This window comes from Copadichromis virginalis, linkage group LG3, assembly GCF_057382275.1.
Source record: "Copadichromis virginalis isolate Kocher_CV1m ecotype Utaka linkage group LG3, C_Virginalis_male_GT1.1, whole genome shotgun sequence".
Taxonomy (NCBI): domain Eukaryota; kingdom Metazoa; phylum Chordata; class Actinopteri; order Cichliformes; family Cichlidae; genus Copadichromis; species Copadichromis virginalis.
In genome coordinates, this window is record NC_140620.1 from 27,479,972 (window position 1) to 27,497,872 (window position 17,901).

A 17,901-nucleotide genomic window follows, 5' to 3' on the forward strand; every position below is an offset into this window, starting at 1 on the left:
CACATACAGTCAGAACGTGCGGAGACAAACAGCTGGAAATACTTGTTAGAAAGGATTGTCGAACTTCAAGAAAGAAAAAAAACAGCACACACTCTAACACTCCTTTATTTGCACTGAAGGAGAAATATGAAGATATCAGTTTGAAAGTAAAATTAGTAAGATTACCCAGCATCAACCAGCTTCTCCATCCAATTGATAACGCAGAAAAAAAATCATATAAGCCTGTTGTCTGCTGTAATTTGTCCTCTTTTGCTGTTTGAACTCTGCCATTGATAGCCTGTTATCTCTCTCTGCAGAATGTGGTCTTGCACCATACAAATATACAGACAGTAGCTCTTTGGGACTATTCATCATTCAGCCACATTATATCAGTCAGACCTTAACATTTATTGTTATATTTCAACATGAATTATCTTCATTTCAAAATATTCCTCACCATACCGCAAATTCAAGTGACAAATTTATACTCCAGGTTTACCACATTGGAGTATAAAATTGTGTTTATATGTATAATCACATATAAACACGTGATCGATGTAGATTTATATAGAATAGAATAGAATAGAATAGAATAGAATTGAATAGAATAGCCACTTTACTGTCATTCAGACATCAGTAAGTGTACATCATTGGACTGTATAAAATAATCTAGGATACATGTAGGAATGTGAGACAAATTTAGAATAAGTGTACATGTACGGTTATCCCACTGACACCGGGAGGAGAAAAATACTTGGCTTCATTTGTAGAAAGAAGAGGATCCATGAAAAATAAATACATAAACGCAGGTGCAGTCGTGTAACCGGAGATGACACAACTCTTCGACTCAACGAATCTGCGTGCGTTTGCTGAGTCACGTGACCACACGACAGCGAATCACAGCAGAGCAGGGGACTATGGGGAGGAGCGAAGTGTTGGCTCCAGAAACATGGCTGATGTGTGATGAATCAGGACCAACGGACCGACAAATCACGCAGGTACCGATCAGAGCATCAAGAAGAGGATGGTCCAGTATGAGGAGGAGAGCAACCGGAAACCCGACAGAAACTCACACATCATAGGTATGGACATGTTTTTAACTCTGTTCTCTTTAAGCTCCGATTCTTTGATGTTTGGTTGATTGGTGATAAATCTGAAAGATTATCAGCATCTCCAGGATTTCTCTAAGCTGATGTTAGCTGAGAGCAGGAAGCTGTCACTTTGGTGATGAATTCAGAGGAGCCAACGGTGATAGTTGAGGAAGAGCACACACACTCTTACACACCAACTGTTTATTCCCTTTATTCTCCATGAGAGCCTCAAAGTGAACACACACAGTGACAGACTTTCCAAAGCATCAGAACACAAGCTCTCCACATTACAAATAATGCTGTAATTAATGTCTTTACATCTGCAGCAAAAGCTAGCAGAGAAAATGAGTTTTATTGACTGGTTAAACAGAGTGATCGAGCTGGAAGTGGTGTGCAACAAGATAGGGTGGGTCAGGATAGAGATGGAAATACAAATAAGTAAAGAGTGTGATGAGAATATTAAAAGAATGAGGAGCTGATGAATGCAGAGAATGTCAGAGGAAGAACAGATGGGGCACAGCTAGTGAATCAGGAAGTGCAGGAATAGTAAGGAGTAAGTACTACAGAGGGATAAACTGATGATCAGTACCATAGAACTGGGAAAGAGCTGCTGAAGCTGGGTAAAGGTGAGAGGTGATGACTACATGCTGAGATAGAGAAAGAGCTCTACTGCACTGTTTGCTTTGAGAGCATTAAAGATGGTCAGGAATTACACTGTGCCATATCAGAAAGCATATGATGCAAATGAAACACATGATATTTTGCTGTCTTGGGGGTTGTTCAAGCAGCTACCTTGTCACTAATAGGCCATTTGAAGAAGGCAGGTAACTCTTGCTTGTTTTGTTGTTGTGCACATGTAACATAAGCTGAAATGCAGTAAGCAGTGAATATTCTGTTTCCACTGTGGTTTCACTTGTAGAGCTTGTTGTCTCATAGCTGGAAGGTTTGTGGTTTAATTCCCGGCTCCCCTAGTCTGCATGTGGTATCCTTGGATATGGTGCTGAATCCTGGGCTGTCCCTGATGCATCCATTGTATTGTGAATGTGTGAATTTCAGGAAGTGTTTGGGTTTAGAAATTAATGTGCATGAGTGAATGAGACCTGTTCTAGAAAAGCACTATATAAGTACAATCTGTTTAAGAAAAACAAAAAAATATCTGAGTGCCATTCAAGTGAGCCCCAACACAACTCGTATATTTGTTTAATAATGCAAATGATAGTTTCAATAGAAAGGCTTTCTTAACATAAGCTGACAAAAGCAACAATGGCAGTGAGTCTTTTTAATGACTCACTTTAAGTGAAGAAAAAAATTTTCCATTCATTTTCTTCACTGACATTTCAGAAAAATCCTTAGAAAGAGTTTTAAGTCTTGAATGAAGTGGTTCAGCTAAAAGATAAATGACAAAAAAAAAAAAGCAAAATGCAAAAAAATTTAAAACTGCAAAGATACAACGCTGTGTACATAATCACAATAATACTGCTTTCATTACTGTAGTGTTGTCTAATAATAGGTTTGGTTAAATTTTGTAATGTCTTCTGTGTGTCTGTGTTTCTACAGCCTACATAGTCTATAACTTGTGGCCCATTCTGATTTCCAAGTTTTCAGATTTTTGCTAAGTTTGAATTTCTTTCTAAGAGCTTTGATTGACAGCATTTACAAACAAAAGTAAACTTTTCTTCAATACAAAACATGTTTTCATCACAAAATTATTAAAGTCCACAATTGTAATTTTGGAAAAGGTTACAAATAATGAACTGAAAATGAGTTTCTGTATACCCACCTTTACCTGACATATTCTTCCTTAGCAAACAAAAGTAGGTGTAGCACATTTACAGAACAAACAAATGTCAGGTACATGCTGGTGTCATTACCAGTATAAATCCAACATCCAGCCTTTTCTCTTTTCCCCTTGTTTCTATAATTTCACTCCTAACTGTTTTGAGGCTTTGCTTACACTGAGGCTGCTAGCTTATGGTTGGCTCTGAGTTCTGGAAACTTTAGCTTTAGCCACTTTTCTTTTGTTAGCATTTTTTTTTTCCATGTTTAAGTGTCTGATCAGGTTTGTTGTTGCTGCTTGTTTTTGAGAATTGCACATTTAAGATCTGAAACTTTGAACTTGACTTTTTCAAATATGGAAACAAATTCATGTATTTTCTGCATCATCAATACCTGAAAATTTCTGCATCATTGATACATTTAAATTATACCCCAAACTACTGCAGTATCTCATGGCACCTGAGTGTGCCACCAGGGAGCACCTTATTTGACACGATCAACACCTCACTGCACACCACTCATATTGCAGTCTGTGGTTGCCGTCTCTCCAATACCTAAAACTATTTTCAGGTTTTAACACATGCTTTTGTAAAAATAGTTTTGTGTAATCACAGTAATGATCATTTCCTTCTTTTTATTTGTTCCTCAAGACCTCCCACAACAAAATGACTGTGAGGAGGAGGATGGTCTGGATGAGCAGCAGGAGATGAACTCCAGTGTGGACCAGGAGGACCCAGAGCCTCCACAGATTAAAGAGGAACAGGAGGAGCTCTGCAGCATTCAGGAGGGAGAGCAGCTTGGACTGAAACAGGAGACTGATACTTTCATGGTGACGCCTGCTTATGAGGAAAGTGAAGAAAGCCAACACGTGGACTCAGGATCAACTAGAAATGTAGAGCTGAAGAACAGGAGACGTTACAGAAAGAGAAGTTGCAATAAGAGAGTAGACAACACTGCTGTGTCAATGAGTCTGAGTCAAACTGGCACAAGGGGAAAGTCTTTTCAATGTGACGTCTGTGGAAAAACTTTTCACGAAAAATATAACTTTACTAAACACCAGAGAGTTCACACAGGTGAGAAACTCTATCCTTGTAGGACCCATGGTAAACAGTTTTTGTGTGTTTTTATATTATAAGATTAATAACCCTTTTGTGGTTCTTTGTTCCTCAAGACCTCCAACATGAGGAAGAGGAGGGTCTGGATGGGCAGCAGGTCTTTAACCAAGAGAAGAACTCCAGTCTGGACCAGGAGGACCCAGAGCCTCCACAGATTAAAGAGGAACAGGAGGAGCTCTGCAGCAGTCAGGAGGGAGATCAGCTTGGACTGAAGCAGGAGGCTGAAGGCATTATCGTCTGGACTGGGGAAGAGCGACTCAGACTGCTAAAGACCATCTGGAAACCTGTGATAAAGTTGCAAAGAGTAGGTATGTAAAACTGTGATGGACTTAATAACAATGAATATGAGTAATGTAGGATCCTAACCAGAGCTCAAAGTTACATTTAGTTTTAGAAGCACAGGAATTAAAGGTCAAACTGCAATAAGCAGCATGAATGCATCTTTTTCTACATCCATTCATCTTCTTCCGCTCATCCGGGGCCGGATCAATGAGGCAGCAGTCTAAGCAGAGAAGCCCAGACCTCTCTCTCCCCAGCCACCTCCTCTAGCTTGTCCAGGGGAACACCAAGGCGTTTCTAGGCCAGCCGCGAGATATAATCCCTCCAGTGTGCCCTGGGTCTGTCCCGAGGCCTCCTCCTGTGGGATATGCCCAGAGCACCTCACCCAGGAGGAGCCCAGGAAGCATCCCTGTCAGATGCCTGAACCACCTCAACTGGCTCGTTGGAGCTGCGGCTCTACTCTGAGCTCCTCCCGGATGGCCAAACTCCTCATCTTATCTCTAAGGGAGAAGCAAGCCACCCTTTGGAGGAAGCCCATTTCTGCCACTTGTATCTGCAATCTTGTTCTTCCGGGCATAGCTCGGAGGCCTACAGCTCATGACTGTAGGTGAGGGTAGAGACGTAGATCTATCGGTAAGTTGACAGCTTTGCTTTTACACTCAACTCGCGATGGAACAGTACAGCGTCTGCATCACTGCACTCACAGCACTAGTCCGTCTGTTGATCTACCATTCACTTCTCCCATCACTCGTGAACAAGACTCCAATTCAATTCAGTGTTATTTATATAGCGCCAAATCACAACAACAGTTATCTCAGGGCGCTTTATATTGTAAGGTAGATCGTACAGTAATACATACAGAGAAAAACCCAACAATCATATGATCCCCTATGAGCAAGCACTTTGGTGACAGTGGGAAGGAAAAACTCCCTTTTAACAGGAAGAAACCTCCGGCAGAACCAGGCTCAGGGAGGGGCGGCCATCTGCTGCGACCGGTTGGGGTGAGAGAAGGAAGACAGGATAAAGACATGCAGTGGAAGAGAGACAGAGGTTAATAACAAGTATGATTCAATGCAGAGAGGTCTGTTAATACATAGTGAGTGAGAAAGGTGACTGGAAAGGAAAAACTCAATGCATCATGGGAATCCCCCGGCAGCCTACGTCTATTGCAGCATAACTAAGGGAGGATTCAGGGTCACCTGGTCCAGCCCATGGAACCATTCCAGTGCGAGCTGGAGGGCATCACCAGATGAAGCCAACAGAACCACATCATCTGTGAAAAGTGGCGATGGCATTCTGAGACCACCGAAGTGAAAGCCTTCTACCACTTGGCTACACCTAGAAATTCTGTCCATAAAAATTATAAAGAGAATCTGTGACAACAGGCAGCCCTGGCGGTCCATCACACACTGCAAACAAGTCCGACTTGTTGCTGGCTATGCAGACCAAGCTCCTGCAACCGTTGTATAAGGATCGAACAGCCTGTAGGCCCACCACTCGCAGAAGGCACTGTAGGGGTTGGGTGCAGTGTGTGTGGCCAGTAGCGGAGGCCCTAGCTCAGGGGTCATCAACCTTTAACACCCAAAGAGCTGTTTGGACCCAGTTTCCATGGAAAAGAAAACACTGGGAGCTGTAAATACTTTTTGACATCTAAAATGAAGATAACACTGTTAATGTTTTTTACCTTTATGCTTTGTATAAACAACTAAAGTGTGTTGCATATGAGATACATGCAGTGCTACAGAGAAAATTTAATTTTTTTAATGTAATGAACACATTTTGAACTCTTAAAAAATATAACAAAAAGGAAAGACACCCAGTTGAAGGTCTCTTTTAAATGAATTAAAAAGCTGAACTTAAATTATTCATATAGCAAACAAAAACTGTAGTGAGCCGTCATCCTTATATCACCTTTGGGATTTCGCAGCCTGTAGCGGAGCCTTGACCTGACTTTTAAAAATAATTGGAAAAAAGCACTATGCTGCTAAAAAAATGAAAAATAAATATTTTGCAAATTATCTGCATAAATATTTATTTTACATGGTTAATGTGTGTGGCAGGGCGTGGTCTGCAGTGCCGCTGCAGGGGAGGCGGACGCACCTGAGCGGCATTTGCCGTGTGTGTTCTCTCTGCTGTTGTGTTGGTGTGTCGGGCTGTGAGCTGCAAAACTACAGTTGGCTGTGTGGGTACAGCAACCATGTGTGAAAAGTGGTCAATAAAGAAAAAAGCATGTTCATGCAAACATCATCGGGTCTGCTGTGGTATGTTGACAATGGGACTTCTGCTCCCGATCCTCTGCGCACAGTGTCTGCAGACTGGGGCTGTACGAAGTCGCTAGTAAGCTGTCGTCTGTGAGGCGTGAGCAGGGTTTGTTGTTACCATAGTTCATGGAGGAGAATAGCTGCTCGTATGTGGATCCAAAGATCCATACTTGGCCTGCCTGGGGTTGAAAGTCTCGATAAATGCACGGTATTTCGGCGGGTATGGTTTATTTTGTGACACTTATTTTGAGCGATGATAAATAATAACATAATTTTAGTTTTATATTTCAAGATCACAATAATCTTCCAATTCGTTTTTTCCAAACCACATGGAGCTGCAGTATAAGGACTAAAGAGCCGCATGCGGCTCCGGAGCCGCAGGTTGCCGACCCCTGCCCTAGCGGACCTATCCCCAACTACCAAAACTAGTGATTGGGACATGGAAAGTCACCTCTCTAGTGGGACAGGAGCCTAAGTATGTTAGGTTGAGAGGTACTGAGTAGATATAGTTGGACTCACCTCAGTGCACGGCTTTGGCTTTTGAACTTGTCTGCTGGAGAGGGGCTGGACTCTGTCTCAGTCTGGCGTTGCCCTTGGTGAGAGGTGGCAGACTGGGGTGGGTATCCTAATATCCCCTCCGCTTGCTGCCTGTACACTGGGGTTTCTCCAGTTGGACAAGACGGTTTGTTCCCTACGCCTTCAGGTTTGGGGAACAAGTCCTGACTGTTGTCTGTGCTTATGCGCTGAATGATGGTTCAGTATACCCAGCCTTTTTGGAGTTCCTGGGTGGGGTGCTTAAGGGTGTTCACCTGGGGACTCTGTTGTCCTCCTGGGAGACTTCAACAGTTATGTGGGCTACAACAGTGAGACCTGGAGGGGTATGACTGGAAGGAACAGCCTCCTGGATCTGAACCCGAGCTGTGTTTTGTTATTGGACTTTTATGTAAACCACAGTTTGTCCATAATGAACACCATGTTCAAGAATAAGGGTGTCTATAAAGGTACGTGGCACCAGGACACCTTAGGCCACAGGTCGATAATCAATTTTATTATCGTATAACCAGACCTAAGGTCATATGTTCTGGAGACAAGAAGAGAGGGGCTGAGTTGTCAACTGATCACCACCTGGTGGTCAGTTGGATCAGGTGGCGGGGGATGTTGGACAAACTTGGCACACCTAAACGTATAGTGAGGGTGCGCTGGGAATTCCTGATAGAGGCCCTGGTCCGCGAGATCTTCAACGCACACGTCCAGCAGAGCTTCAACAGCATTCTGAGGGAGACTGGGGACATTGAGTCCAAATGGATCATGTGCAGTACATCCATTGCAGAAGCCACTGCACTGAGCTGTGGCCACAAGGCACAAGGTGTGTGTTGTTGTGGTAACCCCCGAACCAAATGGTGGACACCAGAGGTGAAGGGAGCCACCAAGCTAAAGAAGGAGTCCTGTCGGGCATTGTTAGCCTGTGGGACTTCGGAAGCAGTTGATAGGTACCGATAGGCCAAGCAGAAAGTGGCCCGGGCAGTGGCGGAAGCTCTACCTGCAGTCTGTATAGTGTGAGTAAAGCACTGCTGACCTCATGGACCACATGAGCTAACTGTTATTTACTAGCAATTGCTAAGATTATTGACTAATGAAACAGAGGCAAATAATCTAATTTCTAAGTGGCTTTGGTCTCCTGTCAATGAAGACATCAAATTAACATCCAACGTTTTTCAGAGTAAAAAATGGTGGGAGGTGGGAATCACCAGACACCCCAAAATATGATACTATCACAATACGACACTCATGATTTGATATAGTGATATTTAGCATTTTGCAATATACTGAGTATACTGAGTATATTGTGATTTGTCATCTTTTTTCAGCTGCAAATTATGGCCCTTGGAGTTAAATTTTGTCAGCTTGTTTTATTCAATAAGTCAACGCTAACTGAATTTTGTTCTGCAAAATGAGCACACCAACACTGTCACTAAAACCTCCCGTAAATAGTGCCATAAGTCTGAGTCAGTCTGATATCAGTCTGCAGCTGAATGAGGTCAAGTTGGAAATTACATCCAGTCTGTGTCTGATAATACAACAATTAACTGTGATAAATCCTCAAAAATCCTATATCTGTTGCTGTCTACATTGACGGTAATTTATATTTCACATATGTTGTCTTTTCTTTTATTCATTTGTCTCTCCAGACCTCCACCAGCAGCATGTCTTTAAGGACGAGGAGGTTCTCACAACCCAGCAGGTCTTTAATCAGGAGAGGAACTACAGTCTGGGCCAGGAGGACCCAGAGCTTCCACAGATTAAAGAGGAACAGGAGGAAGTGTGCAGCAGGCAGGAGGGAGAGCAGCTTGGACTGAAGCAGGAGGCTGATACTTCATTCATGGTGACTCCGACTTATGAGGAAAGTGACCACAGGGAACCAGAACCAAACAGTAAGCAACTCCTTTTTCACAGCTCACCTGAAGAAGAGAGCCGGGATCAGGAAGAAAGCCAGCATGTGGACTCAATATCTACTAAAAATGCAGAGCTAAAGGAGAGGAGACATTACAGAAAGAGAAGTTACAATAAGAGAGCAGACAACACTGCTGTGTCAGGGAGTCAAAGTAAAACTGACATAATAAAAAAGTCTTTAAAGTGTGACACCTGTGGAAAAACTTTTCGCAAAAAAAACCACCTGACGACACATCTGCGAATTCACACAGGGGAGAAACCATATTCTTGCAGCACGTGTGGGAAGAGTTTCAGTCTGAACTCAACATTGAAAACCCACACAAGACTTCACACTGGTGAGAGGCCATATGCTTGTATCACCTGTGGGAAAAAATTCATTCACAAATCAGATTTGGAACGTCATGTAAGAACACACACAGGCGAGAAGCCGTATTCATGTGGCACTTGTGGGAGAGAATTCCGTCTGAACTCAACATTGAAAACTCATATAAGAGTTCACACCGGTGAGAAGCCGTATTCCTGTAGTACTTGTGGAAAACAGTTTACTGAGAAATCATCATTGAGAACACATATAAGAATTCACACAGGTGAGAAGCCACGTTGTTGTAGTATCTGTGGAAAAAGATTTTCTGACATCTCGGGAGTGATAAAACACATGAGATTTCACACAGGCGAGAAACCGTATCCTTGTAGCACATGTGGGAAAAGATTCAGTCAGAAATCGGATATGGCCCGTCATGTACGAATTCACACAGGTGACAAACCGCATGGTTGCAACATTTGTGGGAAAATATTCATTCAGAGGACCAGCTTAAAGAAGCACATGAGAATTCACACACGTTAAACTTTCAGACTTTCAAAATGTGGGACAGCTGTGTGTGAGCTCACACTGAGCAGAAATTAATCGCTGCAATGCTTGAATGAAAAGATGATCCATTTTAAAGTCAGTATTTTCTGTGCAGAATAGTGAAGAACTCTCACCATTATTTATTAGGCCTTTCCCCCTCATTCCTATAATTGTATCAGGCAAACTCTGGTCTTACATTTCATGAAGTTAACATTCTGCATGCTCGTGGCCTGTTGGTTCATTGTTTAGTTATTTTATTTATTATGTGTTCTTAAAGTATTATTGCAGGGTCTACCTTGCAGTTGTGATTGTTGCTGTTATTTTGGCGCTCTATAAATCAAAATCGAATTGAATTATGCTTCAAATAAAGATTTTATTCAAAATCTTTTGAGTGTTTGTTTTTTTTCCTGAGGTGTAATCTCTAATATAATCTCTGTGTAAGCAGCATGACAGAGGGTTCTGCTTTGTCTTTTTGGCATGACACATCTGTGGAGTAATGGAGATGCTTAGGTGAGAAAGCAGTGGACTTTTTGACAGTGTTGGGGAGTAACGGAATACATGTAACACCGTCACGTATTTAAAATACAGAATATGAGTAACTGTATTCTGTTACAGTTACTGTTTAAAAAGATGATATTGAGAATACAGTTACTTTGTTGAAAAAAGTCTACACGTGAGTCTACACACTCATCCAGCATCAATATTCATCCTCTGAGCTACTTTGAGGATGTGACAGCAGCTGTGTCAGAGACCAGAGATAAACTACAGGACATTCTGAGAGAGGAATGGACAAACATCTCACTGACAGTCACTGAAGTGGATGTTTTACTGTCACCAGCAGAGCCAAAGACCAGAGCTGGATTCTTAAAATATTCACGTGAAATCACACTGGATCCAAACACAACTCACACACATCTGTTATTATCTGAGGGGAACAGAAAAGTAACAAGAACAGAACAACAACAGTCTTATTCTGATCATCCAGACAGATTCACTGTATGGTATCAGGTCCTGAGTAGAGAGAGTCTGACTGGACGTTGTTACTGGGAGGTGGAGTGAAGAGGGAGAGCAGTTGAAGTAGCAGTTGCATACAACAATATCTCCAGAGCAGGGAGCCTATATGAAAGTCTATTTGGATATAATAACAAATCTTGGGCATTGCGTTGTGACACAACCAGTTTTAAATTCTGGCAGAACAATGTCCAAACTGTCCTCTCAGGTCCTCGGTCCTCAAGAGTAGGAGTGTACCTGGATCACAGAGCAGGTATTCTGTCTTTCTACAGCGTCTCTGAAACCATGACTCTCCTCCACAGAGTCCAGACCACATTCACTCAGCCGCTCTATGCTGGACTTTGTCTTTATGGAGCCACTGCAGAGCTGATTAAAGTCAAATAGACTCGTTCTCTGACATTTATATGCAAATAGTTTGGCTGTTATAGAACACTTTTCTGCTCTACTTGATAACACAAAGCACTACATACAACTTGACTCATTCAGTAGTTTTCCAAATCATGTGTAGTTTCTAAATGAGGCTTTACATTTTAAAAGCTGAGAAGTTCAGTGGTCCATTGATGTGTGAAAATAATATTGCACTGATTCAAACTGTACTTACATGAAGGAAAAACTGGTTCCTGTCTCAGAAATCTGAACAATATTAAATATTGATTTTCTCTATCATAAATTTACAGTCTTTGAAGTTTGAACTTTTAAAACACAATTTTGATTCCTTGACCATTTTGAAAATATAATGAAAAAAAATTTAAACTATTATTTAATATTCATACTAATAACACATTATTATATCTAGAGTAATGTGATTTAATGTCATTTTTTAAATTAAACTTTTGATGACTTGATCATTTATATATCTAAATATAAAAACTAAATGATACAGGTCTCTATACTTCAGCAGCCACTCATTCAGTCAAATGAATGGATGGAGTTGCATTACATGCTGTAAGTGACTTAATTCTGATTTTGTAAAATAAACTGTATTAAAAAGAAATACAGTTATAAAAATATAAGAATTCCTGAAATTATTGATGCTTCATTCAGACTTCGACCATGTTTTAATGAATAAGTGAAGCACTTTTCCTCTTTGGTGCTTTTGCACTTAGTTTTTATTAGCAGGAAGCTCAGGCTGAGCTGATCCACCAAAGACGCCATAGCCTTTGCTCTCCATACAGCACTGAGTCACCTGGAGAAACAGGGGAGCTATGTCAGAATGCTCTTTGTTGACTTCAACTCACCCTTTAACACAATAATACTGGACATTTTAATCATCAAGTTAGCCAACCTGCGGCTCCCGCCATCCACTTGCTCTTGGATAAGGGATCTTCTGGTCAACAGACCCCAGAGGGTGAAACTAGGCCCCTACTACTCTTCCCCTCACGCTCTCAGCACCAGCTCTCCCCAGGGCTGTGTACTAAGCCCACTGATCTACTCCCTCTACACATCTGACTGCAGCCCCGCCCACCCAGAGAACATCATAGTCAAATTGCCGATGACACAACAGTGGTGGGGCTGATTACAGGGGGAAAATTAGGCGGCCTACAGAGATGAGGCCATGAAACTGGGGGAATGGTGTGCATTAAACAACCTTGGACTTAACATCACCTCGACTTCAGGCAGAACAGCACTGCCCCCCTGCAGTGAATGTGTAGACCGAGTGGAGTCCATCACATGTCTCTGCGTCCACATCTCCGCAGACCTCTGCTGGTCAGTCAACACCACGGCACTAGTCAAGAAGGCCCAGCAGCGGCTACACTTCCTAAGGGTGCTCGGGAAGGAATAACTAAACACCCAGCTGCTGGTGACCTTCTACAGCTCCACCATCGAGAGCCTGCTGACATATGTAGTGAAATATCTGCACTGACCACTGATCCCATTTCCTCTAGACATAAACTACCCCTACTGTTTATGCTCATTCCATTGCTCCTGGGAGACTTGAACTCATGTCTGTGCTTATATTGTCGGTGCTGAAACTGTCTGTGCCGTCATTCTCTGGCTGTCAGTCTATGTCACTCCTGTACTGTGTATTTATATTATTTGTATAGTTATAGTATTGCATAGATTTTTTTTATAATTTGCTAAGTACATACACACTTTTATGGAGCTGTTTTTAATCTCGTTATACTGGGTATAATGACAATAAATTCTTTCAATTCAATTCAATTCAATTCAATTTAACTTTGAATGTAAGAAAATGATTACATACAACTGAACTTAAAGGAAATAATAAAGTGAGCAGAGGGACGGAAGGAAAGGTGTCACCCAGAGAAAGTGGACCGACGGAGACACCTGGTGGACAAACACAGACATAACAGGAAGAAAGACTAAAGTGCAGAGAGGTGACAAACAGCTGGAAATACTTGTTGGAAAGGATTGTCATGCTTCAGAAAACACACAGCACACACTCTAACAGTCCTTTATTTGCACTGAAGTAGAAATAACTTGAGAAGAATAAATCACATTACAAAAAAAATAATTATATTTAAAAAAAAACAACAACAACTACCTGTTCAGCCCAGTCAGTCGTGCTAGATTTTTTTTTAATAGAGATTGACAGACCACGTGACTTTCGCGCATTGCATTGTGGGTACGAGTGGCAACAAAATCAAAACACTGCATCAAGCGCAAGCATTTCCAGCACCGGTAATCATTAATTCTGCGGTTTTAATCCCTACTTGCATTTTATTTGGCCCCAAAACAGTTATGTACAAAACAATGGAGAACTTGGCAGGTCCGTATGAAGACAGACTTGACGAAAAGGCAAAAAAAAAAGTTACGAGGAAAAAATCAAAGGATTGAAAGGGTCAGACCCATACGAGCATACAGAGTGGAGTAAGGACGTTAGCGTGCTGCCCAACTTTCATCACCCACATATTTATTATTTATTATATGGTCCTAAGTTTTAGTGCGTACACTCACAAAATGTTTAGTAACTTCAGACCCCTGCAACAAGCCCAGGTCCAGTTTACTTTGGTGATTTGGACTATTCCATTTCACAGCTGTTGTTAATTTTTTTCCTTTATCTCCTGTACAGGCCAACGCAATCTATTTGTCTTTTTTCTTACTTCGGAAACATGGCTTAAACAATTTCTCTTCAACGACGTAATCCGATAAAAAACGATCTCTTTACCCGTCGGCTTCCCGAGGCTGTCATGCGACCGGCTATTGCAGTTAATAATACAACAGCTTCTTGCCATTCTTTGTGTTTCTTTTTATGGCTGTGTGACTGTTTTCATGTGAAAGCCTCCGTGCGCTAGTATCGCTTGCCACTCGTACCCACAATCCTTTGCGCTTTTACCCGTGAATGACGTCACATTTTCGATCAAACCACAGCAGAGAGAGAAGAGAGGACAGAAAGTGACGTATCAGGAAGTGTAATGAAAGGAAGTAGATGGCGGGAGAGATGAAGATGTTCATGACAGAGCGGAAATAAGGTGGAAAAATAGGCGAAAACAGCAAAAGCGAAAGTAAACCTGTAATGTGGAGGAAACGGACAGTGAGCGCAGTGTAACCGTGACAACGACACACGAGGACGGATTTAAAGTGATCATAAAATCGTCTCCAGACGGTCGTCGTTCGGTGAGTGGAACCAGATTCAGCTACAACAGCGATAAATATGCCTGTAGGGAGATGAAGAGTGCTAAAATACTGAGATACGGATCTCTGATGAGCACTTGTAGGGATGTGGTTCATCAAGGTACACAGGACTGAATTAAATAAGTGTAAGGGAGGTGTAGTGTGGGGAAAGTGTCCAAGCAGCAGGTTGAACCCGAGTCAGAGAGCACAGACAATAACAACAGATGTGGTGGAAACTGGCAAAATGGTGATACAGGAAGATCTTCTGACTGTGAGCAAGAAATAATTCATATTGTTTATGGTCGAAGGGATAAAGAGCTCAGCACAGACAGGAAAATGATTATTGTGAAATCAGCTGAGAAATGTTAAAGGACTACATGGTGAAACAGTGGAAGAAACGTTAAAGGGAGAAACTCCCATTTTTAGTCATGTCTGGTGGATCTTCGTGATATTTGCCTTTTTAACGTGCAAACCAAGAAACCTTGTAGCCAGTGGTAAACAAAAATAAACAAACATCTCAAATTTGTTGGACAAGCTTCGTGAGATATATTTTATAAAATATGGTTGAAACCACAGTGGGATTTCCTTGTATATGGGTGTACAGCCATCAAGAATTATGGGGAGACTGAGAGAGGTGGAGGTTAGGTCTGCAACTAAAGATTATATCAGCAGTTGACTAATCTGCCAATATTCCTTTGATTAGTCAGCGATTATTTCAGTAACTTAGTAATCAGTAATCTTATCCTTTTACATGATGTTTCCAGCTGCAGCTGATAACCATACTAAACATTCTCCCTGCCATGACTTCAGCCATTTGAGAGGTGCATCAGCCCTTTTTTCAGAACAAACTCATCTATACGCCTGTGCCTAATACAGTTAAAACAGAACAAAACAGAATCAGAATAAATAAAAGTATATTTAAAGTATATTTACGGCATGTACAAACTCCGAAGCACGTACAAAACCAAAGAGAAGTGCTCCAGAATGCTAGGCACATTGTTATTATCTATTATTATCTAGTGGCTACACAAGCCAGGAAGTACCAATGACTGGATTTGGTGTGTGGTAGTAGCAGGTAAATGAAATTTTTTTTTGAATCATTTGAATATATATGAGTGCTTGTGTATAAATACACAAACAATACACATATGCTTTCAATTGTGTAATTTAAGTGATCTAGGTAGCTCTGTTTTGGAAGTTCAGTTAACGCTAGAAATGTGTTTTGGAGTTTGTACGTGCTTTTTGAAGTTTGTACGTGCTTTGTCTCTAGGGGCCACCATATGTATTTATATATAAACATATATAAATAAAAACACTTTTTTTTTTTTACATTAGTAATTCCTTTTGTGCAAAACAACCTGAAGAGCCGGTTGGGAGCCGAAAGAGCCGGTTCTCTAAAAAGAGCCGGAAATCCCATCACTAGTAAAACCTTCGCATGTCCGCTTGTTTATTTTTCACATAAACCTTTCACAATAAAGCTCAAGATCCTGTTGAGACTTTTCAAAATAAAATGAAACACATGACAAAGTATGCAGAGTATTTACGGATGAGAAGCAAAAAAGACACTGGGACAGTGGCGCGGCTGCCCCTCTGTTGGTCTTCCTTGGTCTCTTGTGTTCTGGGGGCCTCTGGATGTCTGGAGTTTTGATCTCCTCCATACCTGCTTCATACCCTGGAGGACGGGGCTGTGGCTCCCCACACTCCCTAGCAGATCATTACATGAAGGAACCTTTGGAATGCAAGCATGCTGATCCACACAGGTGTACACACGGGTATTCACAGACGCGGACTACAGCTTTCTTGGCTGCTGCCTCAAAGCACACTGTGCGCTGTCTATCTTGCGTGCTGCACAATATCGTTTATTATTTAGTAACTATTGATATCTATGACTAGCTAGTTTATTGTGATGGTGCTTTTTTTTTCTCTTATTATGTTGCTCTTTGTTGTTTGCTTTCTCCTCTGTTTTTTTTTCTCCATACAGGTGACCCAGGAGTTTTTTGTTTTTTTCTCTCTTTCCCCCCTTCTCACCGTCTCTTCTCCCCTTTGGTTTTCTTTCTTTCTCTCCCCCTCTTTCTTTCATTCTTCCCCCCTGTCCTATCCCACAGTTATGTCTGTCCCGTTTGCAACTGAAAATAAAATAAATTCATAATTATAATAAAGGTCAATCAAATGGACCAATATGGCAAGGCCATGATGATCTACTTGGTAAAATAAATCCGCTTGGCATCTTTCTTGGCCTCAAGACAACAATTCTGATGGCTAAAGATCCAAACGGGACAAAAAAAAAAAAAAAAAAAAAAAAGAGTTAATGTTCGTCTATGATCCAAATCATGATCATTGTTCTGTGCACACTTTCAGCTACAAGATGTAAAATTGTCTGTTGACATCAGAGTGAAGTGTGTTGTTGTGTTACTCCAGTAACATGTTTAGATGTTTGCAGGCTGAGTTTATCTGTACCCGTCCTTGCGTTGCTCCGTCTCTGCAGGTGTCTCTACGAACCATGAGCTCCTCTCTACGAACCTGGAAGAACATGTGAAGTTTGTTCTGTTGATTTTACCCGGTGCATTTCACTCACTGACCTGCAAGATAAAAACTAAATATCAGTGTAATAGATTTTCATTTCATCAGAGCTCACAGATAAGTTGAGCATTAGCCAACAGGGGGCGTTTCTCACCAGAAAATAAATGAGGCAAAATTAAACAGGTCATGTGATCGGTGTTCTTTAAAAGTTCCTTTCAGACTCACTGGTTTATTTGAAAGTTGCAGGTTAGTGCAGGATAAACAGGTTAGTTTGCTGCACTGTGATGGATTTAACAGAACAGTGTGTGACTGCTGCACAGTGGCTGTGGCTTCATGCTCAGTTTGGTTACATCAAGTGTAGCAGAGATGAATTTGAAGTTAAGCTCATGATGCTTAGATGATGCTGGTCCTCTGTCTGTTCACTGCCTGCTGGAAACTTACCTGCTCACTGCTGCTGCTCTTCCTCTCAGCTTCCCGGAGTAAGTCTGAAAACTCACCCGCCTGCCCTCCTGTCTGCACCTCTGCTCTGAAAAAGGAAAGGAAAGGTTAGACATGTTGTTCTTCTCCTCACTCCACCACACACCTGGAGAAACCCCCTCTCTGCAGCACTTGGCCTTGACAGCACAAGGTCCTGGTCCACGTTTACATGTCTTCATAAGTTAACAGATGTGAAGTATTTTCACATACGGCCCTTAAAGCTTTTGTTAAAATGCTCCACAACACTTGGTTCAATCTGGCTTTATGCAGAGAAATGTGTGATGTTAAACTGAACCATCAGCTGATGCAAATGTTTATTATTAAACTCCTCGCCTTCATCTGTTGGAAGTTTAACAGGTACACGTCCCTCACTCCTCCTCAAAAGCAGATGCAACAGATGTTCCTGCCTTGGTTTGAAGACACCTGCATGCATACTTAGAAAATCCATCTGTACATGTCAGTAAGTGTCTCACATTATCGTTATCTGCACAATATTCACCCATATCAGCCAAATCAGC

At 41.6% G+C, this 17,901-nt stretch overlaps 2 protein-coding genes across 4 annotated transcripts; both read left to right on the forward strand.

The window, feature by feature from the left end:
- Window positions 1–904: 904 nt before the first annotated feature.
- Window positions 905–10,176, forward strand: LOC146713842 (uncharacterized). Of its 3 annotated transcripts, none has more exons than XM_085450395.1 (4): window positions 905–1,061; window positions 3,497–3,919; window positions 4,018–4,269; window positions 8,691–10,176. In XM_085450395.1, exons 1-4 carry the CDS (start codon window positions 1,004–1,006, stop codon window positions 9,794–9,796), a joined length of 1,839 nt encoding a protein of 612 aa, XP_085306521.1. In that variant the 5' UTR covers window positions 905–1,003; the 3' UTR covers window positions 9,797–10,176. The 3 variants fall into 3 exon arrangements, with proteins under 3 accessions (XP_085306521.1, XP_085306528.1, XP_085306532.1); XM_085450402.1 differs by having other exon boundaries at window positions 4,018–4,265; window positions 8,691–8,919; XM_085450406.1 differs by lacking the exons at window positions 905–1,061; window positions 3,497–3,919 and having other exon boundaries at window positions 4,196–4,265.
- On the forward strand, window positions 9,881–11,194 carry LOC146713843 (tripartite motif-containing protein 16-like protein). Its single transcript, XM_085439049.1, is given in 2 exon segments — window positions 9,881–9,895; window positions 10,466–11,194. Coding segments are annotated over 2 exon segments (744 nt in total).
- Window positions 11,195–17,901: the final 6,707 nt, after the last annotated feature.

Excerpts from the sequence above, each read along its gene's own strand:
- LOC146713842 (XM_085450395.1), top strand. The coding sequence starts at position 1,004 with ATGGTCCAGTATGAGGAGGAGAGCAACCGGAAACCCGACAGAAACTCA. Across the intron at positions 1,062-3,496 it reads CAGAAACTCACACATCATAG|ACCTCCCACAACAAAATGAC; the intron begins GTATGGACATGT and ends TTGTTCCTCAAG. Across the intron at positions 4,270-8,690 it reads GATAAAGTTGCAAAGAGTAG|ACCTCCACCAGCAGCATGTC; the intron begins GTATGTAAAACT and ends TTGTCTCTCCAG.